The sequence below is a fragment of the Nematostella vectensis genome, chromosome 14 (genome assembly GCF_932526225.1).
Source record: "Nematostella vectensis chromosome 14, jaNemVect1.1, whole genome shotgun sequence".
In the NCBI taxonomy this organism is placed as follows: Eukaryota; Metazoa; Cnidaria; class Anthozoa; order Actiniaria; family Edwardsiidae; genus Nematostella; species Nematostella vectensis.
In genome coordinates this window covers 10,793,309-10,811,938 of record NC_064047.1, presented here as the reverse complement: position 1 = coordinate 10,811,938, position 18,630 = coordinate 10,793,309, and the positions used below count along the sequence as shown (strand labels likewise).

General features: G+C 38.0%; 1 protein-coding gene and 1 long non-coding RNA gene across 2 annotated transcripts; one reads left to right on the top strand and one right to left on the bottom strand.

The window, feature by feature from the left end:
* The first annotated feature begins 10,323 nt into the window (after nucleotides 1–10,323).
* On the top strand, nucleotides 10,324–11,037 carry LOC116612372. The gene is made up of 2 exons (XR_004293882.2): nucleotides 10,324–10,456; nucleotides 10,579–11,037. It is a non-coding gene; the product is annotated as an uncharacterized LOC116612372 (long non-coding RNA).
* Nucleotides 11,038–12,498: 1,461 nt separating this feature from the next.
* LOC116612374 lies at nucleotides 12,499–15,842 on the bottom strand. Its single transcript, XM_048722209.1, has 3 exons — nucleotides 15,406–15,842; nucleotides 14,490–14,607; nucleotides 12,499–13,964 (listed from the first exon to the last, which is right to left on the bottom strand). The coding sequence occupies exons 1-3, from the start codon at nucleotides 15,643–15,645 to the stop codon at nucleotides 13,072–13,074; spliced, it is 1,251 nt and encodes a 416-aa protein (XP_048578166.1). The 5' UTR covers nucleotides 15,646–15,842; the 3' UTR covers nucleotides 12,499–13,071.
* Nucleotides 15,843–18,630: the final 2,788 nt, after the last annotated feature.

Sequence of the window (18,630 nt, the reverse complement as noted above, 5' to 3'; positions counted from 1 at the left end):
CAAGGCTGTCACCGGCGCATAGTAATCTGTTATATAAATTAAACAAAAATAAAAGATAACAGATTACTTACCTTGCTTCGAAAACTGATAGTTCTGAATTTTAGACCACGAAAAATTATGAAATCCGTATCGAATGCGTCGGTGACAGCTTCTCGCTATAAGTTGTTTGCTTCGCTCCGTGTTCAGCCGAGCGTACCTAATTGTCCTATAGTTCCTATATCGGACTTGTACTCTCGTTATAGATAAACGAGCACAAGAAGGTGAAATATTGTAATTCCCCTGAGAACAAGTCGCTTATGAAATTTCTAACTATTCTTTAATAAATTTTACAATTATAAGTTCAGCTCGAGCTACGCTTTCTAGCTAATTCAGGAAATTATTTTTCGATTAGATTAATGTAAAACACCATACACACTTATCATACCCCTGTGAAGAATAAAGAATTAAATAGCTGAAGAGATTTAACCGAAACCCGTGTATTTATTGCGTGATTACTTTTAGGGACCGGCAACTTGATATAGTTCAAAATTCATGCAAATCTTTATTGATTTTGTTGGATAAGAAAGAATTCCCCTTCTTTCGGATGATTCTGCATAGATCCCTGTCAATTCAAGTGTAGTTCTTCTTTGATTGTCCGGTTCCTTATAGTAAGAATTCTATTTACGAAACACGCGTTTTCAGATCTCACTTAATTACGCAACAACTCGTAATCAGTTCCTACTTCATTAAAAAATAAAATTGTTCCTAAATCGTTTCTTTTTGTACAAACAAATCCAAATTCGTACCCCGATTTTATTACTCAGCTGTATTATACTATGTTTTGTGCATTGAAGTGCGTGTGAAAGGTATAAAAGTTTTTCTATATAATTAGGAACCAGTTCCTACTTGCGGTCACGATAGAAACCGATTAGAAACTGGTCTAAAAAATATGCAAATCCTTATGAATTTTGATAATTTTAAAAGAACTCCCCTTCTACCGGATGATTCAAATTATATCCCGGTCACTTCAGGTCCAGTTTCTATTTTGCTATCCATAATTTAGATGTAGCGCAGTTAGTTATTGGTGTAGCTAGCGTGACTACCAAGGGCGTGATCCAAGAGTGATTTTTACTTGGGTGGTCTTTCCGTTGACAACATTCATTATGTTGGCGCTAAAAGTACAAAAGTAAACGTTTACTGTTTGAGAAGTTAGCTATAAATAAGCGCTAAATCGGTATAGAAACACATGATATTCTTCCCCTTGTAGTCATACAGCAATTTCCTTGTGTATTACATAGAGAATTGCAATCGTCTCAACTAGAAACCACACAGTAGTATTGTCAATGTCTAGACTCTACTAAACATTAGTCTAGAATCTACAAAAATTACAGAAATTGCTGCAAATAGTTTTATAAACCTTATTTATAATGCCTTTCTTTCGATACTACCTGATTTTACTCGGTAAACGAGGTATTTTTATCATTTTAGCATTTCTTATAAAGCACCCCTCTGACCCCGTTTAGGGACTAACTAGGAACTGAAGAATCAGGAACTAGGATCACCGCGTTGTCTATTGATGTAGCGGTTTTATTTAATAGTTGTATAAGGGCAAGTGACGAAGAGTGATTACTTCGGAAACCGAATTGGTTTTGGAATAAAATATTGTGGTTAACTAAAAATTCATGAAGGCGACTTTTTCAAAAAAGTTTAGAGAACGCAGGTAAAATCGAGATTGGAAGATTTCAAAGAGCTCCTTATCCCCGGATTTGAATACGAGGATGACTTTTGCAATCTTTAGGTTGTCTGGCAATATTCCATCCTTCAGAGATAAGTTAATCAAACATGTTAAGGAGGAAATGATATCATAAAGGGTTAAACTAATAGCTTTCATTGAAATATCATCAAAACCATATGCTTTGTTGAGATCCTTAACTCCCTTAATTCGTCTTGTGTCACTTCAATCAAATTCACAGAATGCTCACAGCGTTCATAAAGGAAGTCAAGATATGATAGCGTTGACCGTGGTATTATTGCAGCAAGACTAGGCCCTACATTTGTAAAGTATTCACCGAAGCGATTTGCAATTGCAGAAGGATCGAAAGAGTCTTTTTAATTATCATTGAAAGATGGCGGGTAGCTACTCTTTGCTTTGCTCCTATTTAAAACCGCGTTTAGCGTTTTACACGTGGCCTTCAGATTGTTTTTCAAGTTATCCAATTTCTTGTCGCAGTATTTTTTTTTGCAATTGTATATTGTATCAGGTGATTTCATTTATTTTTATAAATTTGGTATTCAGTTTCATTATCGCTACTTGGCTTTTTTTTAAGAACGCTTTACCGAGCTTTATGAGCAATCAATTTTCTTAGGGATTTAGTAATCCAGGGATTTTGATAGTCGGTATCAGGTGATTTCGCTCTAACGTTTACTCCAAACAACTAGTATCTAATCAAAGCTGGTGAGATACAGATTATTTTTATGTTAGTTACTGCTTTGTGAATCAACTAAGGCGCGCGTAAAAGACAAGAAAGCATTCTCAAACTCAGCATGTTTGTAGCAATCTATACTGCAATAAAACGGGTCGGCGAAACGTCCAGGGTTGTCGGCGAAACGTCTAAGGGTTGTCAGCGAACCGGTTTGTCGGCGAACAAACCGCAATTCGATAGCTCTTTAGTTTCTTACCCTTCAAGATTTTAACAGAAAAGCAGGTGTCATAGAGTTAAGTAAAGTTTTTAAGAAAGTAATCGTAACCAGTATTTATATCACATTTATGAATATGGGACCAGTCAAATTTTGAAACAGACGTATTAAACTTTTCCAAATTTTTAGTAGTAAATTCGCGAACAGGCAGGGGCTCAGATGTTTTTGATGATTTTTTCTCACGTAATGCGAACGAGAATATCGGTATATGGGGCGCTTAGCACCCCAGAAAAGCTCCCGGAAAAGCCGTTAAATAGGACGTAGCGCTCTGCCAAAAATAGGGCGATCGGGGCTAGACACGGCTCCGACTTCTGCTTGCTATCGATTGCCTCCGATTATTATTATTATTATTTCTTTTTTGCGCCAAACTAAGCTCGGCTATTCCAGCTCGGCTAACTATTACTGCTCTGCTTTTCCGTCTTTCACGCAACTTTATCGCCTGTTGAGCAGGCTACGCTATTCTTAGCCTCGAGTATTTGAATCCCACAGAAATAACTTCAAAATCCTTTGCCAAATTCCATGAAACAAATGATTTATCTAATTGATTGTTTTCTAATGAAACAGTTAGAGTATTATTTTAAAAAAAACCTGTATGTGGACAAAACAACTCGCTTGTGGACGAACTGGGTGTGGACGACGAACCGGCTTGAAACCTGACTCGCCGCTGATATGCCAATAATATTCTCTAGTAGCTTCTACACAACGCCGGCAATAATAATGCTCCGTTACGTCACGGCTTTAGCAAAAAATCCTATAATGATCTCTGATTGGGCAATCACTTGACGAAGGTCTCTTGGAGATTTTGATTGGCTCACACGGAGAGATTCCCGGGCGCTTTAAACTACTAATAAGAAACACGTGTGTGTAAATTCGACTCTCTGAGGCAAAATTTGTCATCAAATTCCTCCTTCTCTTTAGGAGATAATGACACATCCCCTGCGGATGAGTTAGTACTTGTTGTGTGCCAGAAAATCTAGTTCTTGAAGTTCACTGCGAGCGTCGAAAGCCGCATGGATACTTTCGATCCATAGGAAACCGATCTTTCATAACCTCAGACAAAGGATGGATTTCAAAACGAATTCTCACTTAACAATACAGATACTTTAAGAAGATGCTGGAATGTTTTAATTGGCAGGGCTCTTTTAAAATACAGGTTCTTATAAAAGAGTGTATACCAGGGAAACTTTAGCCTAACAGGTTCTTAAAACGACGTCATCAGTTTTCTTCTCAGACGCGTTCCCAGGATTGGCTGAGGAAAGGGGGGGGGGGGAAGTCATAGGTATCATATGGAAAAAGCATAGTATTTGGAGATTCCTTAATCTAAGCTAAGGGGAGGGTGCGGTTTTTACTGTAGATGAAAAGGACGATGATGACATGACGGAAAAACATGACATGACCCATCAAATAAGCCCAATTTCACATCGAATAAGGCGGAGAATTTCTCTGAGTGCTTAGTAACTTATAGCAAACAAAATATCAAGTGCGACTTTTTTTAAATTGATTCGACTTTTTGTAAAGTGTCATTAAAATTTGAGCTTTTCGTCCCTGATCTGATACACAGGGCAATGATGATCAAGGAGAAATTATCTTAAAAAGCCAAAATCTGGTTATGTGCACTTCGGCCACATGTTATTTGTGTTTTGAAAATCAGTCCGTAATACAAGAAACCTATAGCCATTGTAAGAAATTGTGTCTTCTCTCTCTATCTGGAATTCCGCGTTTTCCAGGTTTTTCCGTCATGTCGACGATGATATAAATAAAGTCAGAGTGCTACTAGTCCCGCAGTCTCATAAGTTAATTGATTAGTAAAAAGCCCCCTCCAAATGACCAGAGTGAAGTTAGTTCCTTATTCGCAGTTCCTTTTTCGTCTGTTTCCTTATTCGCTCAGTTCCTTATTCAAATCCGGGGGGGGTACTTACATGATACCTTTTAATTCGAGTTGAAACAGTATTTAGGCATAACAGTTTATTCAGAACAAGTCCAACAGCATTTTCGTCGGGTAAATTTGGATGCTTTAACGTGCTCGCTGCTAAGCGGAGCTGTGAACATCAGACTCTATCTGCTACAAAAGGTCAAATTACGCTATGCGTGCAATCGCTTTCACAAATGAATCTAGCAAAAGAGAGGAAATCTACCTCTCATCTAATAAATGTATTTATATCTTAGGCTCTCTTTCCAAACGCATTAATATATTTAGAGGAGAAATATTCACGCATTACTTGGCTACGTACGCGTGTAGAAGGAATTTGACCTTGCTAACAAAACCACAATTTGACAGATAGTGCTTGTTGTCAATTAACACCTTGGCTACCAGATAAGGCTCTGTCAAAACAAATAGATTAGTACAGTGACACGAATAGGGAACTGTTCCTTATTCAAGTTAGTTTTCGCGAATAAGGAAATGGAATCTCCCAACGTCCGATTTCGTTTTACGACTTATCCGAATAAGGAATAGACAATAAAGAGGATTGTCAGTGTTCGCTCATCATTTCTCAATAAAGGAAATGAAATTTCATAACGCCCGATTTCGCTTTAACGACTCCTTTCGGAAGAGTTCTCGAAAAAGGAAATGGTATTTCATAACTCCCGATCTTGTTTTAACTACTTATCCGAATAAGGAATAGACGAAAAAGAGGGTCGTTAGTGTTTTCTAAACATTTCTCGAAAAAGGAAATGGAATTTTATAGCGCCCGATCTCGTTTTAACTACTTATACGAATAAGGAATAGACTAAAAAGAGGGTCGTCAGTGTTTTCTAAACATTTCTCGAATAAGGAAATGGTATTTCATAACGCCTGATTTCGTTTTAACTACTTATCCGAATAAGGAATAAACTATGAAGAGGATTGTCAGTGTTTGCTCATCATTTCTCAATAAAGGAAATGAAATTTCATAACGCCCGATTTCGCTTTAACGACTCCTTTCGAAAGAGTTCTCGAAAAAGGAAATGGCATTTCATAACTCCCGATCTCGTTTTAACTACTTATCCGAATAAGGAATAGACTAAAAATAGGGTTTTTTTATATTTTCTAAACATTTCTCGAATAAGTAAATGGAATCTCCCATCGTCCGATTTCGTTTTACTACTTATCCGAATAAGGAATAGACTAAAGAGAGGGTTCTTTAGTACTTTCTAAACATTTCTCGAATAAGGAAATGGTATTTCATAACTCCCGATCTTGTTTTAACTACTTATCCGAATAAGGAATAGACAAAAAAGAGGGTCGTTAGTGTTTTCTAAACATTTCTCGAAAAAGGAAATGGAATTTTATAGCGCCCGATCTCGTTTTAATTACTTATACGAATAAGGAATAGACTAAAAAGAAGGTCGTCAGTGTTTTCTAAACATTTCTCGAATAAGGAAATGGTATTTTATAACGCCTGATTTCGTTTTAACTGTGTTGTGAATTTAAAAGAACATTTATTTGAAGATGGATAATGATTTTGTAGTAGTTACAGTTGATTTCTGGATTTGCTCGCTGTCTCTGTTCACTGTCTTCTCGTTCTATCGTTCTGTCGTACCAGCGTGTTTCATACCGTTTTATCAGGAAAAGGCTAGGGGTCTATTTACACAGCTGCAACAAGTATCTATTGTGATCAACTAATCTCTTAATTAAAAACAGTTTAGATAATTAGATCTCAGGAATAATTTACATAATCACGATTGCTCAATCTCCGACAACTGCTTATCCGAATAAGGAATAAACTATGAAGAGGATTGTCAGTGTTTGCTCATCATTTCTCAATAAAGGAAATGAAATTTCATGACTCCCGATTTCGCTTTAACTACTCCTTTCGAAAGAGTTCTCGAAAAAGGAAATGGTATTTTATAACTCCCGATCTCGTTTTAACTACTTATCCGAATAAGGAATAGACTGAAAAAAGGGTTTTATATATTTTCTAAACATTTCTCGAATAAGGAAATTGAATTTCATAACGCCCGATCTCGTTTTAACTACTTATCCGAATAAGGAATAGACTAAAAAGAGGGTCGTTAGTGTTTTCTAAACATTTCTCGAAAAAGGAAATGGTATTTCATAACGCCTGATTTCTTTTTAAATATTTATTCGAATAAGGAATCTACTTTAAAGAGGATCGTTAGTATTTTCTCACAATTTGTTTAGAGGAGTATATTCGCGCTTTAGTTGACTACGTACGTATGTCGTGTGAATTTGACCTTGCTAACAAAACCACAATTTGATAGATAGTGCTTGTTGTCAATTAACACCTTTGCTACTAGATATGGCTCTGACAAAACAAATATATTAGTGCAGTGACACGAATAGGGAACTGTTTCTTATTCAAGTTAGTTTTCGCGAATAAGGAAATGGAATCTCCCAACGTCCGATTTTGTTTTACCACTTATCCGAGTAAGGAATAGACTATGAAGAGGATTGTCAGTGTTTGCTCATCATTTCTCAATAAAGGAAATGAAATTTCATAACGCCCGATTTCGCTTTAACGACTCCTTTCGAAAGAGTTCTCGAAAAAGGAAATGGCATTTGATAACTCCCGATCTCGTTTTAACTACTTATCCGAATAAGGAATAGACTAAAATGAGGGTTTTTTATATTTTCTAAACATTTCTCGAAAAAGTAAATGGAATCTCCCAACGTCCGATTTCGTTTTACTACTTATCCGAATAAGGAATAGACTAAAAAGAGAGGGTTCTTTAGTACTTTCTAAACATTCCTGGAATTAGGAAATGGAATTTCATAGCGTCCGATCTCGTTTTAACTACTTATCCGAATAAGGAATAGACTAAAAAGTGGGTCGTCAGTGTTTTCTAAACATTTCTCGAATAAGGAATTGGTATTTCATAACGCCTGATTTCGTTTTAACTACTTATCCGAATAAGGAATAGACTAAAAAGAGGGTCGTTTGTGTTTTCTAAACATTTCTTGAATAATGAAATGGTATTTCATAACGCCTGATTTCGTTTTAACTACTTATCCGAATAAGGAATAAACTATGAAGAGGATTGTCAGTGTTTGCTAATCATTTCTAAATAAAGGAAATGAAATTTCATAACTCCCGATTTCGCTTTAACTACTCCTTTCGAAAGAGTTCTCGAAAAGGGAAATGGTATTTTATAACTCCCGATCTCGTTTTAACTACTGATTTCGTTTTAACTACTTATCCGAATAAGGAATAGACTAAAAAGAGGGTCGTTTGTGTTTTCTAAACATTTCTCGAATAAGGAAATGGTATTTCATAACGCCTGATTTCGTTTTAACTACTTATCCGAATAAGGAATAAACTATGAAGAGGATTGTCAGTGTTTGCTCATCATTTCTCAATAAAGGAAATTAAATTTCATAACTCCCGATTTTAGAAAACACAAACGTTTAGAAAACACAAACGACCCTCTTTTTAGTCTATTCGTTATTCGGATAAGTAGTTAAAACGAAATCAGGCGTTATGAAATACCATTTCCTTATTCGAGAAATGTTTAGAAAGTACTAAAGAACCCTCTCTTTAGTCTATTCCTTATTCGGATAAGTAGTAAAACGAAATCGGACGATGGGAGATTCCATTTACTTATTCGAGAAATGTTTAGAAAATATAAAAAAAACCTATTTTTAGTCTATTCCTTATTCGGATAAGTAGTTAAAACGAGATCGGGAGTTATGAAATGCCATTTCCTTTTTCGAGAACTCTTTCGAAAGGAGTCGTTAAAGCGAAATCGGGCGTTATGAAATTTCATTTCCTTTATTGAGAAATGATGAGCAAACAATGACAATCCTCTTCATAGTTTATTCCTTATTCGGATAAGTAGTTAAAACGAAATCAGGCGTTATGAAATACCATTTCCTTATTCGAGAAATGTTTAGAAAACACTGACGACCCTCTTTTTAGTCTATTCCTTATTCGTATAAGTAGTTAAAACGAGATCGGGCGCTATAAAATTCCATTTCCTTTTTCGAGAAATGTTTAGAAAACACTAACGACCCTCTTTTTCGTCTATTCCTTATTCGGATAAGTAGTTAAAACAAGATCGGGAGTTATGAAATACCATTTCCTTTTTCGAGAACTCTTTCGAAAGGAGTCGTTAAAGCGAAATCGGGCGTTATGAAATTTCATTTCCTTTATTGAAAAATGATGAGCGAACACTGACAATCCTCTTTATTGTCTATTCCTTATTCGGATAAGTCGTAAAACGAAATCGGACGTTGGGAGATTCCATTTCCTTATTCGCGAAAACTAACTTGAATAAGGAACAGTTCCCTATTCGTGTCACTGTACTAATCTATTTGTTTTGACAGAGCCTTATCTGGTAGCCAAGGTGTTAATTGACAACAAGCACTATCTGTCAAATTGTGGTTTTGTTAGCAAGGTCAAATTCCTTCTACACGCGTACGTAGCCAAGTAATGCGTGAATATTTCTCCTCTAAATATATTAATGCGTTTGGAAAGAGAGCCTAAGATATAAATACATTTATTAGATGAGAGGTAGATTTCCTCTCTTTTGCTAGATTCATTTGTGAAAGCGATTGCACGCATAGCGTAATTTGACCTTTTGTAGCAGATAGAGTCTGATGTTTACAGCTCCGCTTAGCAGCGAGCACGTTAAAGCATCCAAATTTACCCGACGAAAATGCTGTTGGACTTGTTCTGAATAAACTGTTATGCCTAAATACTGTTTCAACTCGAATTAAAAGGTATCATGTAAGTACCCCCCCCCGGATTTGAATAAGGAACTGAGCGAATAAGGAAACAGACGAAAAAGGAACTGCGAATAAGGAACCAACTTCACGCTGGTCACCAAATGTTCACTCATGTAGCAAGGGAATAGAATAAAAAAGCCCAAACTGTCGCGATCTCGTACCAGAACAATGAATACAATACACCAAAAACTGGAAATCGACTCTGCCAAATTTTCGTCTTTAATAAGACTTCTTCAGGGCAGACTTATATATACTTATATATACTTGTATATATTATATATATATATATATATATATACTTGTATATATTATACAACTTTGATTTGATGAGAAGGTGATTGATTTTTTCTCTGGTTCAAGTCTCGAATTTTTTGGGAGAAAAAAATTGCAGGGGATTGGGACTAAGGACATTTTATTCGGGATGTGGAGTTTGTAACGAGTATAGTATCTAGAAATACAGCCCTCACCTTTTTGGCCAATCCGCGCTACTTACGTACTTTTAGCTGTTTGTACAAGGATAGTTGTTGACAGGATCTTTCAGGTTATGACAGAAGACAAGTACGGACACGAGTAGACAGAGGACAAAATTTTGCCCTCGGCGGGCCGAATATCAAAGGATGCGATGGTCTGCTGGGCTTGCAGTTTCGAAACAAAAACACAGCCAATCCGCACTACATGGTGGCTTGTTTTTTTTTTCTGGTTTTGTCCACTGTCGTGTGTTTTTGATTCTCCGAGGCAGAACGTATCCAATTATGCGTGAATCCGCACTGAACATTCAAGCCGAACACAAAGTACATACATGTCAATCAACTGTGAGTTCTGAAAACCAAATCAGGGCACTCAGCAAGTGTTTTGCAAACACGATTAAAACTCTCTCGAATGATAACTGTCTGATATCTATTGCTGGCCATTGTTGAGCTGCAACTGGTACGATCTAATAGTCTCCTGCGATCATATTTCATTTCGCAAAGGCCTCATTGAATGGATAAAACAGAGCTGTGTTTTTGTTTCGAAACTTCCAGCTCAGCCTTCAGGCTATCTTTTAAGCTTAATGAACTGAGAAGCGGCGAGATCGTTTGATAGCTTCACGTCATTTTCAGAGAGCGTCCATCGGTAAGTAACGCTATGTTGTAATATCGACCTTCTGTCTATCATTTATTTGTTTAAAAGATCTGCGCCTTTAACGCTGTTGTAATATTGACCTTATGTTCTCTCTATCATTTATATTTTGCAAGATCTGCGCCTTTTGATGACTTCCATGCTGGGCTATTTTGCATGATGTTCTTCAATACCAAGTTTCTGTGTGAACTTGCTTGCAAAGAAACGAATATTGTAATATATTATTAATCCTAATGGCATTCTGCCCAAGGGCATCCACTAGTGGGTTTCCTGTTGTATTGATACAATGAGTGAGATTAGGTTGTGTTTCCTGGCATCATGTAGATAATTTAATGGCATTAATACTGGGATATTGACAATGGCATTACTGTCAGGGCCGGTATATTGACAATGGTATTACGTTCTCAGGGCTTGTATATTGACAAGGATATTGCATTGTCAGGGCCAGTATATTGACAAGGGTATAACGTTGTCAGGGCTTGTATATTGACAAGGGTATTGCGTTGTCAGGGCTGGTATATTGACAAGGCTTTGCGTTGTCAGGGCTGGTATATTAAAGGGGTATTGCGTTGTCAGGGCCAGTATATTGACAAGGGTATTGCGTTGTCAGGGCCAGTATATTGACAAGGGTATTGCGTTCTCAGGGTTGGTATATTGACAATGGTATTTCGTTGTCAGGGCTGGTTTATTGACAAGCGTATTGCCATGTCAGGGCCGGTATATAGACAAGGATATTTCGTTGTCAGGGCTGGTATATTAAAGGGGTTCTACGTTGTCAGGGCTGGTATATTGACAAAGGTATTGCATTGTCAGGGCTGGTATATTGACAAGGGTATTGCGTTTTCAGAGCTGGTATATTGACAAGGGAATTGCGTTTTCAGGACTGGTATATTGACAAGGGTATTGCGTTTTCAGGGCTGGTATATTGACAAGGATATTGCGTTTTCAGGGCTGGTATATTGACAAGGGTATTGCGTTTTCACGGCTGGTATATTGACAAGGGCATTGCGTTGTCAGGGCTGGTATATTGACAAGGGTATTACGTTGTCAGGGCTGGTATATTGACAAGGGTATTGCGTTTTCACGGCTGGTATATTGACAAGGGCATTGCGTTGTCAGGGCTGGTATATTGACAAGGGCATTATGTTCTCAGGGCTGGTATATTGACAAGGATATTGCGTTTTCAGGGCTGGTATATTGACAAGGGTATTGCGTTTTCAGGGCTGGTATATTGACAAGGGTATTGCGTTTTCAGGGCTGGTATATTGACAAGGGTATTGCGTTTTCACGGCTGGTATATTGGCAAGGGTATTGCGTTTTCAGGGCTGGTATATTGACAAGGGTATTGCGTTTTCAGGGCTGGTATATTGACAAGGGTATTTCGTTTGCAGGGCCGGTATATTGACAATGGTATTAGGTTATCAGGGCTGGTATATTGACAAGGGTATTACGTGGTCAGGGCTGGTATATTGACAAGGGCATTATGTTCTCAGGGCTGGTATATTGACAAGGGCATTGCGTTGTCAGGGCCGGTCTATTGACAAAAGTGTTACGTTGTCAGGGCTGGTATATTGACAAGGGCATTGCGTTGTCAGGGCCGGTTTATTGACAATGGTATTACGTTGTCAGGGCCTGTATATTGACAATGGTATTACGTTATCAGGTCTTGAATATTGACAAATGTATTACGTTGTCAGGGCTGGTATATTAAAGGGGAATTGCATTGTCAGGGCTGGTATATTGACAGGGGTATTGCGTTTTCAGGGCCAGTACAATGACCATTTTCAGTGTAAAGACCAAGCGTCTACCTCGTTGTTGTTACTTCGTCTTTGTCTTGGGTGTTCTAGTCCGTTTGACCTTACACGGTAAAAGACGAAAAACCAATGTTTTGCTTAGACTTACAAGAGCGAAAGCTTATTCAAGCTTATCAAGCAATTACGCTACCCTTGGTTACTGCCCTATTTTGATATCGGAAGTCTATGGCTCCCCGCAGCCGCCATTTTCCAGTCCTATAATAAAGGTATCATTGTAGTAAATTAGGGCTTTTGTTAGAGCTTTTATTACATATTTTATTTCATGCTTTACGTGAATCCCTAAGCTCCCGCAAATACGCTGACAAATAACATTAACTTCTTTCTATTCAGGACCCAAATTCCCTTTTGGCTTTTTTCCTGACATATGTTTATGTAACAGCCAAAACCTATTGCACAGCATTCCTACCACGACTGACCCTATAACATAACGAGACTTCATGACCCTACCCTTGTATAACCAATACCCCATAGATACCATACCATGGATGACCCTATCACATAGCGAGCCAGCATGACCATACCCTTGTATAGCTCCTATTGCATAGCTCCCCTACCACGGATGTCCCTATCACATAGCGAGCCTTTATGACCCTAACATTGTATTGTCCCAAGCCGTGTGGATTCCCTACCACGGATGTCCCTATTACATAGCGAGCCTACAATAGACACTGCCGCTAAGCAACTGCAAATATTTTAATGTTTATAAGACATTAAACTGAGATTTAAATATAGCCCGCAATAATCTTCATCTGCATATTTCTATAGGAAGTATTGCGTACATTTTGATTAACTAATTCACAGAGTCCCGTGAAGTCTAAAATCCCCATCTGTGACGTCTTCACCGAGGTGCTGCAACACCTTATCAATACACGCTCGTTCCCATTCCCCAAACCACACATCTCCGACATCGTCAACTCTCCGCTTGGATTCTAATGCCACACCTGATTGGCTGTTAGCCTTGAACGCTTTGGTGACAGCAGCCAGCTCACGTGATCTATCCCCCTCGGGGAGAAGCCCCAGGCGAAGAGCGACCTTCAAAACGAGGCTCTCCTTCTGCTTCCTCAAGTCTTCATAGTGAAGAATGGCGTGGAAAAATCTAGAAGGATCTCGCTTGGTTAGAGAAACGGCCTTCTCGACGGTCATCCACCAATAATGAGTGAAATTCCAAATGAAATCGCGTGGGAATGGAACCTTATGGTACTTAGACGACCAGGACCCTTTGAAATCTATCTCTGGTGTTTTCAATCTCTGTAGCAAGAAAGTATCCAGACGAAGGGTCGTAATCAGCCAGTAGAGAAAATACGAGTTATGCGTAAAAATGCGCGCTATGCTTTCGTTAACTGCGTAACAACTACGATACAAGTAAATAGTCTTTGATGAAGGAATCGCGTCTTGTAAAATCTCAGCTCCAAAGATGGTTTCAGCCGTTGTCTTGTAGCATATAGTGGTTTTACTTGGCGCACGGGAAATGAAGAAATTGTTTAAAAGCATAATCCCTATGCGCGTAATCTTAACTAACTCAGTGTAGGACATCTTGACAGCGTTATTGAGTGATTCTATGACGGTGTTCTTGTCTGTGCGGATTCTGCCAACTGCTCCTATACTTGTTAGAAGGCTCGGCTCGGAGATACCCTGAATGGTGGAGAGATTCTCAAGGGCCTTGCACAACAGGGTGGAACCACAACGACCTGAGAGCAGAAGTGAGATCATCAGAGACGACGTAGTTGGCCAAAGCTGCTGCATATGAGGGCGATGACGATGAGTGTTACTGGTGGTGATGATGATGGTGATGGTGATGGTGATGGTGATGGCGATGGAAATGGTGGTGATAATGATGATGGTTGTGATGGTGATCGTGATGGCGATGGTGATGGTGATAATGATACTGATTATGATATAGTGGGACGTGGCTGTGATATGATGATGATTGTATTAATGATGGTGAGTGGAAATGGTGTTATTAATGATGATGCTGGTGATAGTGTTATACGCTGTTGATAGAGATAATGATGATCGTGTTGGTGGTGATGATGATGATGATGATGATGGTTATGTTTATAGCAGTGGTAGTTATGACGATTTGGAAGATGATAACGATGAAAATAATGATGATGGTGATGATGATGATGAAGACGATCATGATGACGATAATGTTTACGATGAAGATGAATATAATGATAATAATAATGATGATGAATATGATGATGCATTACCTGTGTTGTGTAAGAACACGTTTGTAACGCTTGACACTCTCGGTGCAATAACTGGCTCCACTTTGTCCAGATCCGCGAATGGGATACACAGCACCTCTAAGGCGTGTCTGCGCTGGGCCTGGGATATATATAAACCTGTTACATGCTAAGCGAACTTGTGTCACTCAGGACAAAAATTTTAATTTTCAGAACATAGGCGCGTACCCAGGATTGGCTGAGGGGGGGGGGGGAGAAATGTGCAGTCATAGGTATCATATGTAAAAGCATAGTATTTGATGGTTCTCTAATAAAGATGACCAGCCTTTTTGACACCAAGGGCCCCTGTGTACGCAAAATGCTTCGCGTCTCGGGGACTATCCACCGCTATTCACTTGGCCGAATAATTGTTATATATATAAATAAATATATAAATACAATATAAATAAATATATATATATATATATACAACACGCCTACAACAGCTCTAGCAAAAGATGTAATCTCTGCCTCAAAGAAAAACTGATCATTATTCGCCAACCCAAGCCATCAGCTTTAAACAAGCGTAACGAGCTAGTGTCTTCGTGCCGCCACAGGAACAAAGCCTTGTTATGCAACAGCTGAACTATTCAATTTCATCATAACAGCCATTCAAATTTCGCGCTCTATTTTTATGTAAATTTTGTATATAGATAGTATATAAGTGATGATAGCAATATATTCTTAATAAATCTCCTGATGAGTGGGCAACAACGAAACAGGCTTGTAGAGATGAAACGGTAGTTCGCGTGTTTTTTTTCCTACAAACCAAGATATATCCCACTCTATAGAAAAGTATTGAGCACTGTTCTATGAACGCCTGCACTCACGCATTATATATTTATATATGCACAATTATTAGCATATTTATAAGCACATTAATTCAGATATGACGTCTTACCCTGTAGACGAATGGAGCAGTCTTCAGGTTGACGCCTCCTCCTGTCCTGACAAGAATCATCAACTCTTTCTCAAAATCCACGTTCAGGACCGAGTACTCGTGCCCCTGCTTTCCCATGAATGTTGCTATGTCTTCGATTGCCACGTGTTCACCGTCGAGGGTCAGGTCCTCTAGTTTAGCAAGGGTCATCGGCGACTCCGGGTTATCGCAACCAATGACTTTTCTACGACAAGATGCCATCTCTTATTCACTAATTTCTACAAAAAAAGTATTATTATGAATGATTGTTATTATTGTGAATGATAATGATGATGATTAATATTGTATTATTATGAATTATTGTGTTGGTTTTGATTTACGCTTGGAGTTCGCGCCCTTTGGTTTGGGTCTGTGAGTATTTTTTTAGTAAGACTCCTTTGCGGTAGAGAGTGTTTATTGTGTCCGGGCCGGAGAGCTATTGCAAAAAGCTCTTACCGACACTGCCCCTTTACCTAAGTAAGACAATTTGCATACGAGCACAACATTTTTGGCTGACCCGAACTTCAACAAGGAGGATTCCGTCGTGTTTTATTGTGTACTTGAGCATTTCCTTGCCTGGTTGGCTAGTGAAGTTCATTTGAAATAGATAGTACGTTTCTCAAATTCTCATTGGTTAATTTACAAAACGCGCGCTACTTATGGCAACGTTTTATAGCAAAGTTAGGCAATCAGCATTCGATGATTGCAGTTTTATATTAACACGGACTTCATAACCAGGAAGATTCGTGGTCTGATGTAAAACATTTCTTTGCCTAGCTGGCTGGTTAGGGAAGTTTATGCCAATCAGATAGCACGCATCTTGCATGCTCTAACATGGTTAGCTTTATAAAACTGTAAAGGTGCCTACGGTAACGCGCGTCGTTTGTAAAACGACGACGACGGCTAGGGCAACGAGATCGAAACGAATGCGTTCGCACTTGGCGTTCAATGGAAAAAAGCAAAACAGGTAGTCAGAAACAGATCAATAATATAAACTAATGACATTGCTCATACAGTAGCGTGCGTAGTTAGAGGAGTTTACAGTGCAAACGTTTCACGTCCTGGTTTGGCTGAAAGTGGGGAAATTTTTCAGACAAAACGCATTTCCAGGTGCCGCTTTTGAAATTACAATCAAATTCTATTATTTTTGGCTGTCGTTGAACAATCCAATCGGTTTACACAAAGTCTGTTTTAGTGGGAAGAGCGTTTATTAAAAGGAGGGAATTTTTTCATATTATTTAACGTCGAGAATTATGAGGAACCTGTACTCTGCCTTTTGTTTTTTGGCTTCAATGATTGTCCATTATAACAGAAAAAAATGATAATACTTTGAAAACATCAGACGAAAAACTAAAATCCAATCACATATCTAAAACTAAATTTAGATTTATAGAAATAACTATTCGGTAATCCTTTTATCGTGATATGAAACTTTTTTTAGAGGAGAATAAGATTTGTGTTAAGTGACGAGTAACCAAAAGTATTTTGATAAACCAAGGGGATTTAACCACCTTTATTCGAAACTTCTTAAAACACTGAAATAGTATTCGAGTTAGTTTATTGCAAAAACATTCTCGCCTCCTTTTCGCTTTAGGCGGCTTATTCCTTATTTAGGCGTTTAGAAACGACATTAATATTTCAACTTAAGATGGCTCTCTTCAAGCGAAAGAAATTTATACATTTTTTGTTGAACCTGACTCACTCACCTTTAATCAAAAGCTTCTGATCCGATTGAGCAAAGAGAAGGGATAGAATACTTTTTTAAAATCAATGAAACCGTTAATTAAACCGTTGTCAAAGTAACGAGTTAATAGATAAGGTATTCCGCTTGAATAACAAAAAGATTTGATAAAAGAAGATATGGTGAATGCTAGCTGTGATAATTTTGACATGAATAACATAATAACCACATTTTGGATAACGTGAAAATTAAATCTATACTTGTTACGGAAAATATAGGTAAATTATACAAAGGGCGTGAATTCCACGTGGGAAAACAAAATCGAATACAAAACAATGAAGCACAGAAGCTAATAAGCAAAGACAGTAGATTAAATACGAGAAAAGGCTGTATGTTGACTTCGTTTTTTTTCAATCACTTGATACCAATTCAAGGTTTTTGGGGTGTGTTGTAGGCGAGAATATTTCGCCCTATGACAGGTAATCCGGAATCCGGAATCCATGGAAAAATGAGACTTGGAATCCGGAATCCATGCTACTGGAATCCGGAATCCACACACTAGGATCCGGAATCCAAGACTTAAGCTGGAATCCGGAATGCAAGAATAAGTATAAAAATTATTTTAATATTTGGCTCCTTTTTCCAAAATTCATTTTGATTTATCTGTTTATATGCACGTGATTTTCATTTCAACCTTTTGGCGGTTGACGAAGAAGCCATTCCATGGTTATTATTTTATTAGCCAATGAGACGCGGGTAGGTTTGAACATGCGATCAATCACCTCCAAGTTCTCGCTTTCTAGCTTCGCACAGGCAAGAATCAACAACAAAGGAGGGTAAGGGCAGATTTATTCTTTCGAATTCTTATTGATAATGACATTCAATTATTTAAATATTTATTGTATTGTAAAAAAACACCCATAAGAAATCGCCTCGCCATATCTGTGAGAACAGGAAGTTCTGATCTTGACGAAGTAATCGGTCAAAAGAGTTTTCACTTCAAAACACGTGTAAGTTGGGTGTCTACAAAACGAAGACCTAAAACCTGTGACCCCAAAAGCTACGACCCCAAAAATATTGCCGTTATTATTAAACCTACCTTGTTTCCCAAAATGGCTACACAGCGTTTTCATGTGGAATCAGTGATCTTTATGAGATAATTAGCTAGTTCAATTTGTTTTCTTTTAATTGGGAAGGGAAAAGCACTACTTGTGCTTCCAGGTAGTCGTTTCTTAAAACGCTGATAAACTCAGAAACCCGGAAAGTCACACGGTAAACTTTTCGGGTTTTTCTTAAAAAATCTTAATTGCCCGCCAAAGAGCTAACTTACGGGAAATCGCTTCATGTTCTAGTTGTGTCGAGTTGTAGAAAGTTTTCACCACAGAAAAAAACATTCCACTGCCCGGTATAAAGTGGGCCAATCAAGGCTAACATCTATAAGGTTTCATCTCAGTCAAATGATTTGACATTTAGCTGTCACAGTGCGCCTAAAAAATATAAACAGCTTTGCGAAATTAAGTTTTTCT

Coding starts and splice junctions, on each gene's coding strand:
- LOC116612374 (XM_048722209.1), bottom strand. CDS start 15,645: ATGGCATCTTGTCGTAGAAAAGTCATTGGTTGCGATAACCCGGAGTCG. Junction 14,608..15,405: donor CTGCTCCATTCGTCTACAGG/GTAAGACGTCAT, acceptor TATATATCCCAG/GCCCAGCGCAGACACGCCTT. Junction 13,965..14,489: donor CGTGTTCTTACACAACACAG/GTAATGCATCAT, acceptor TTCTGCTCTCAG/GTCGTTGTGGTTCCACCCTG.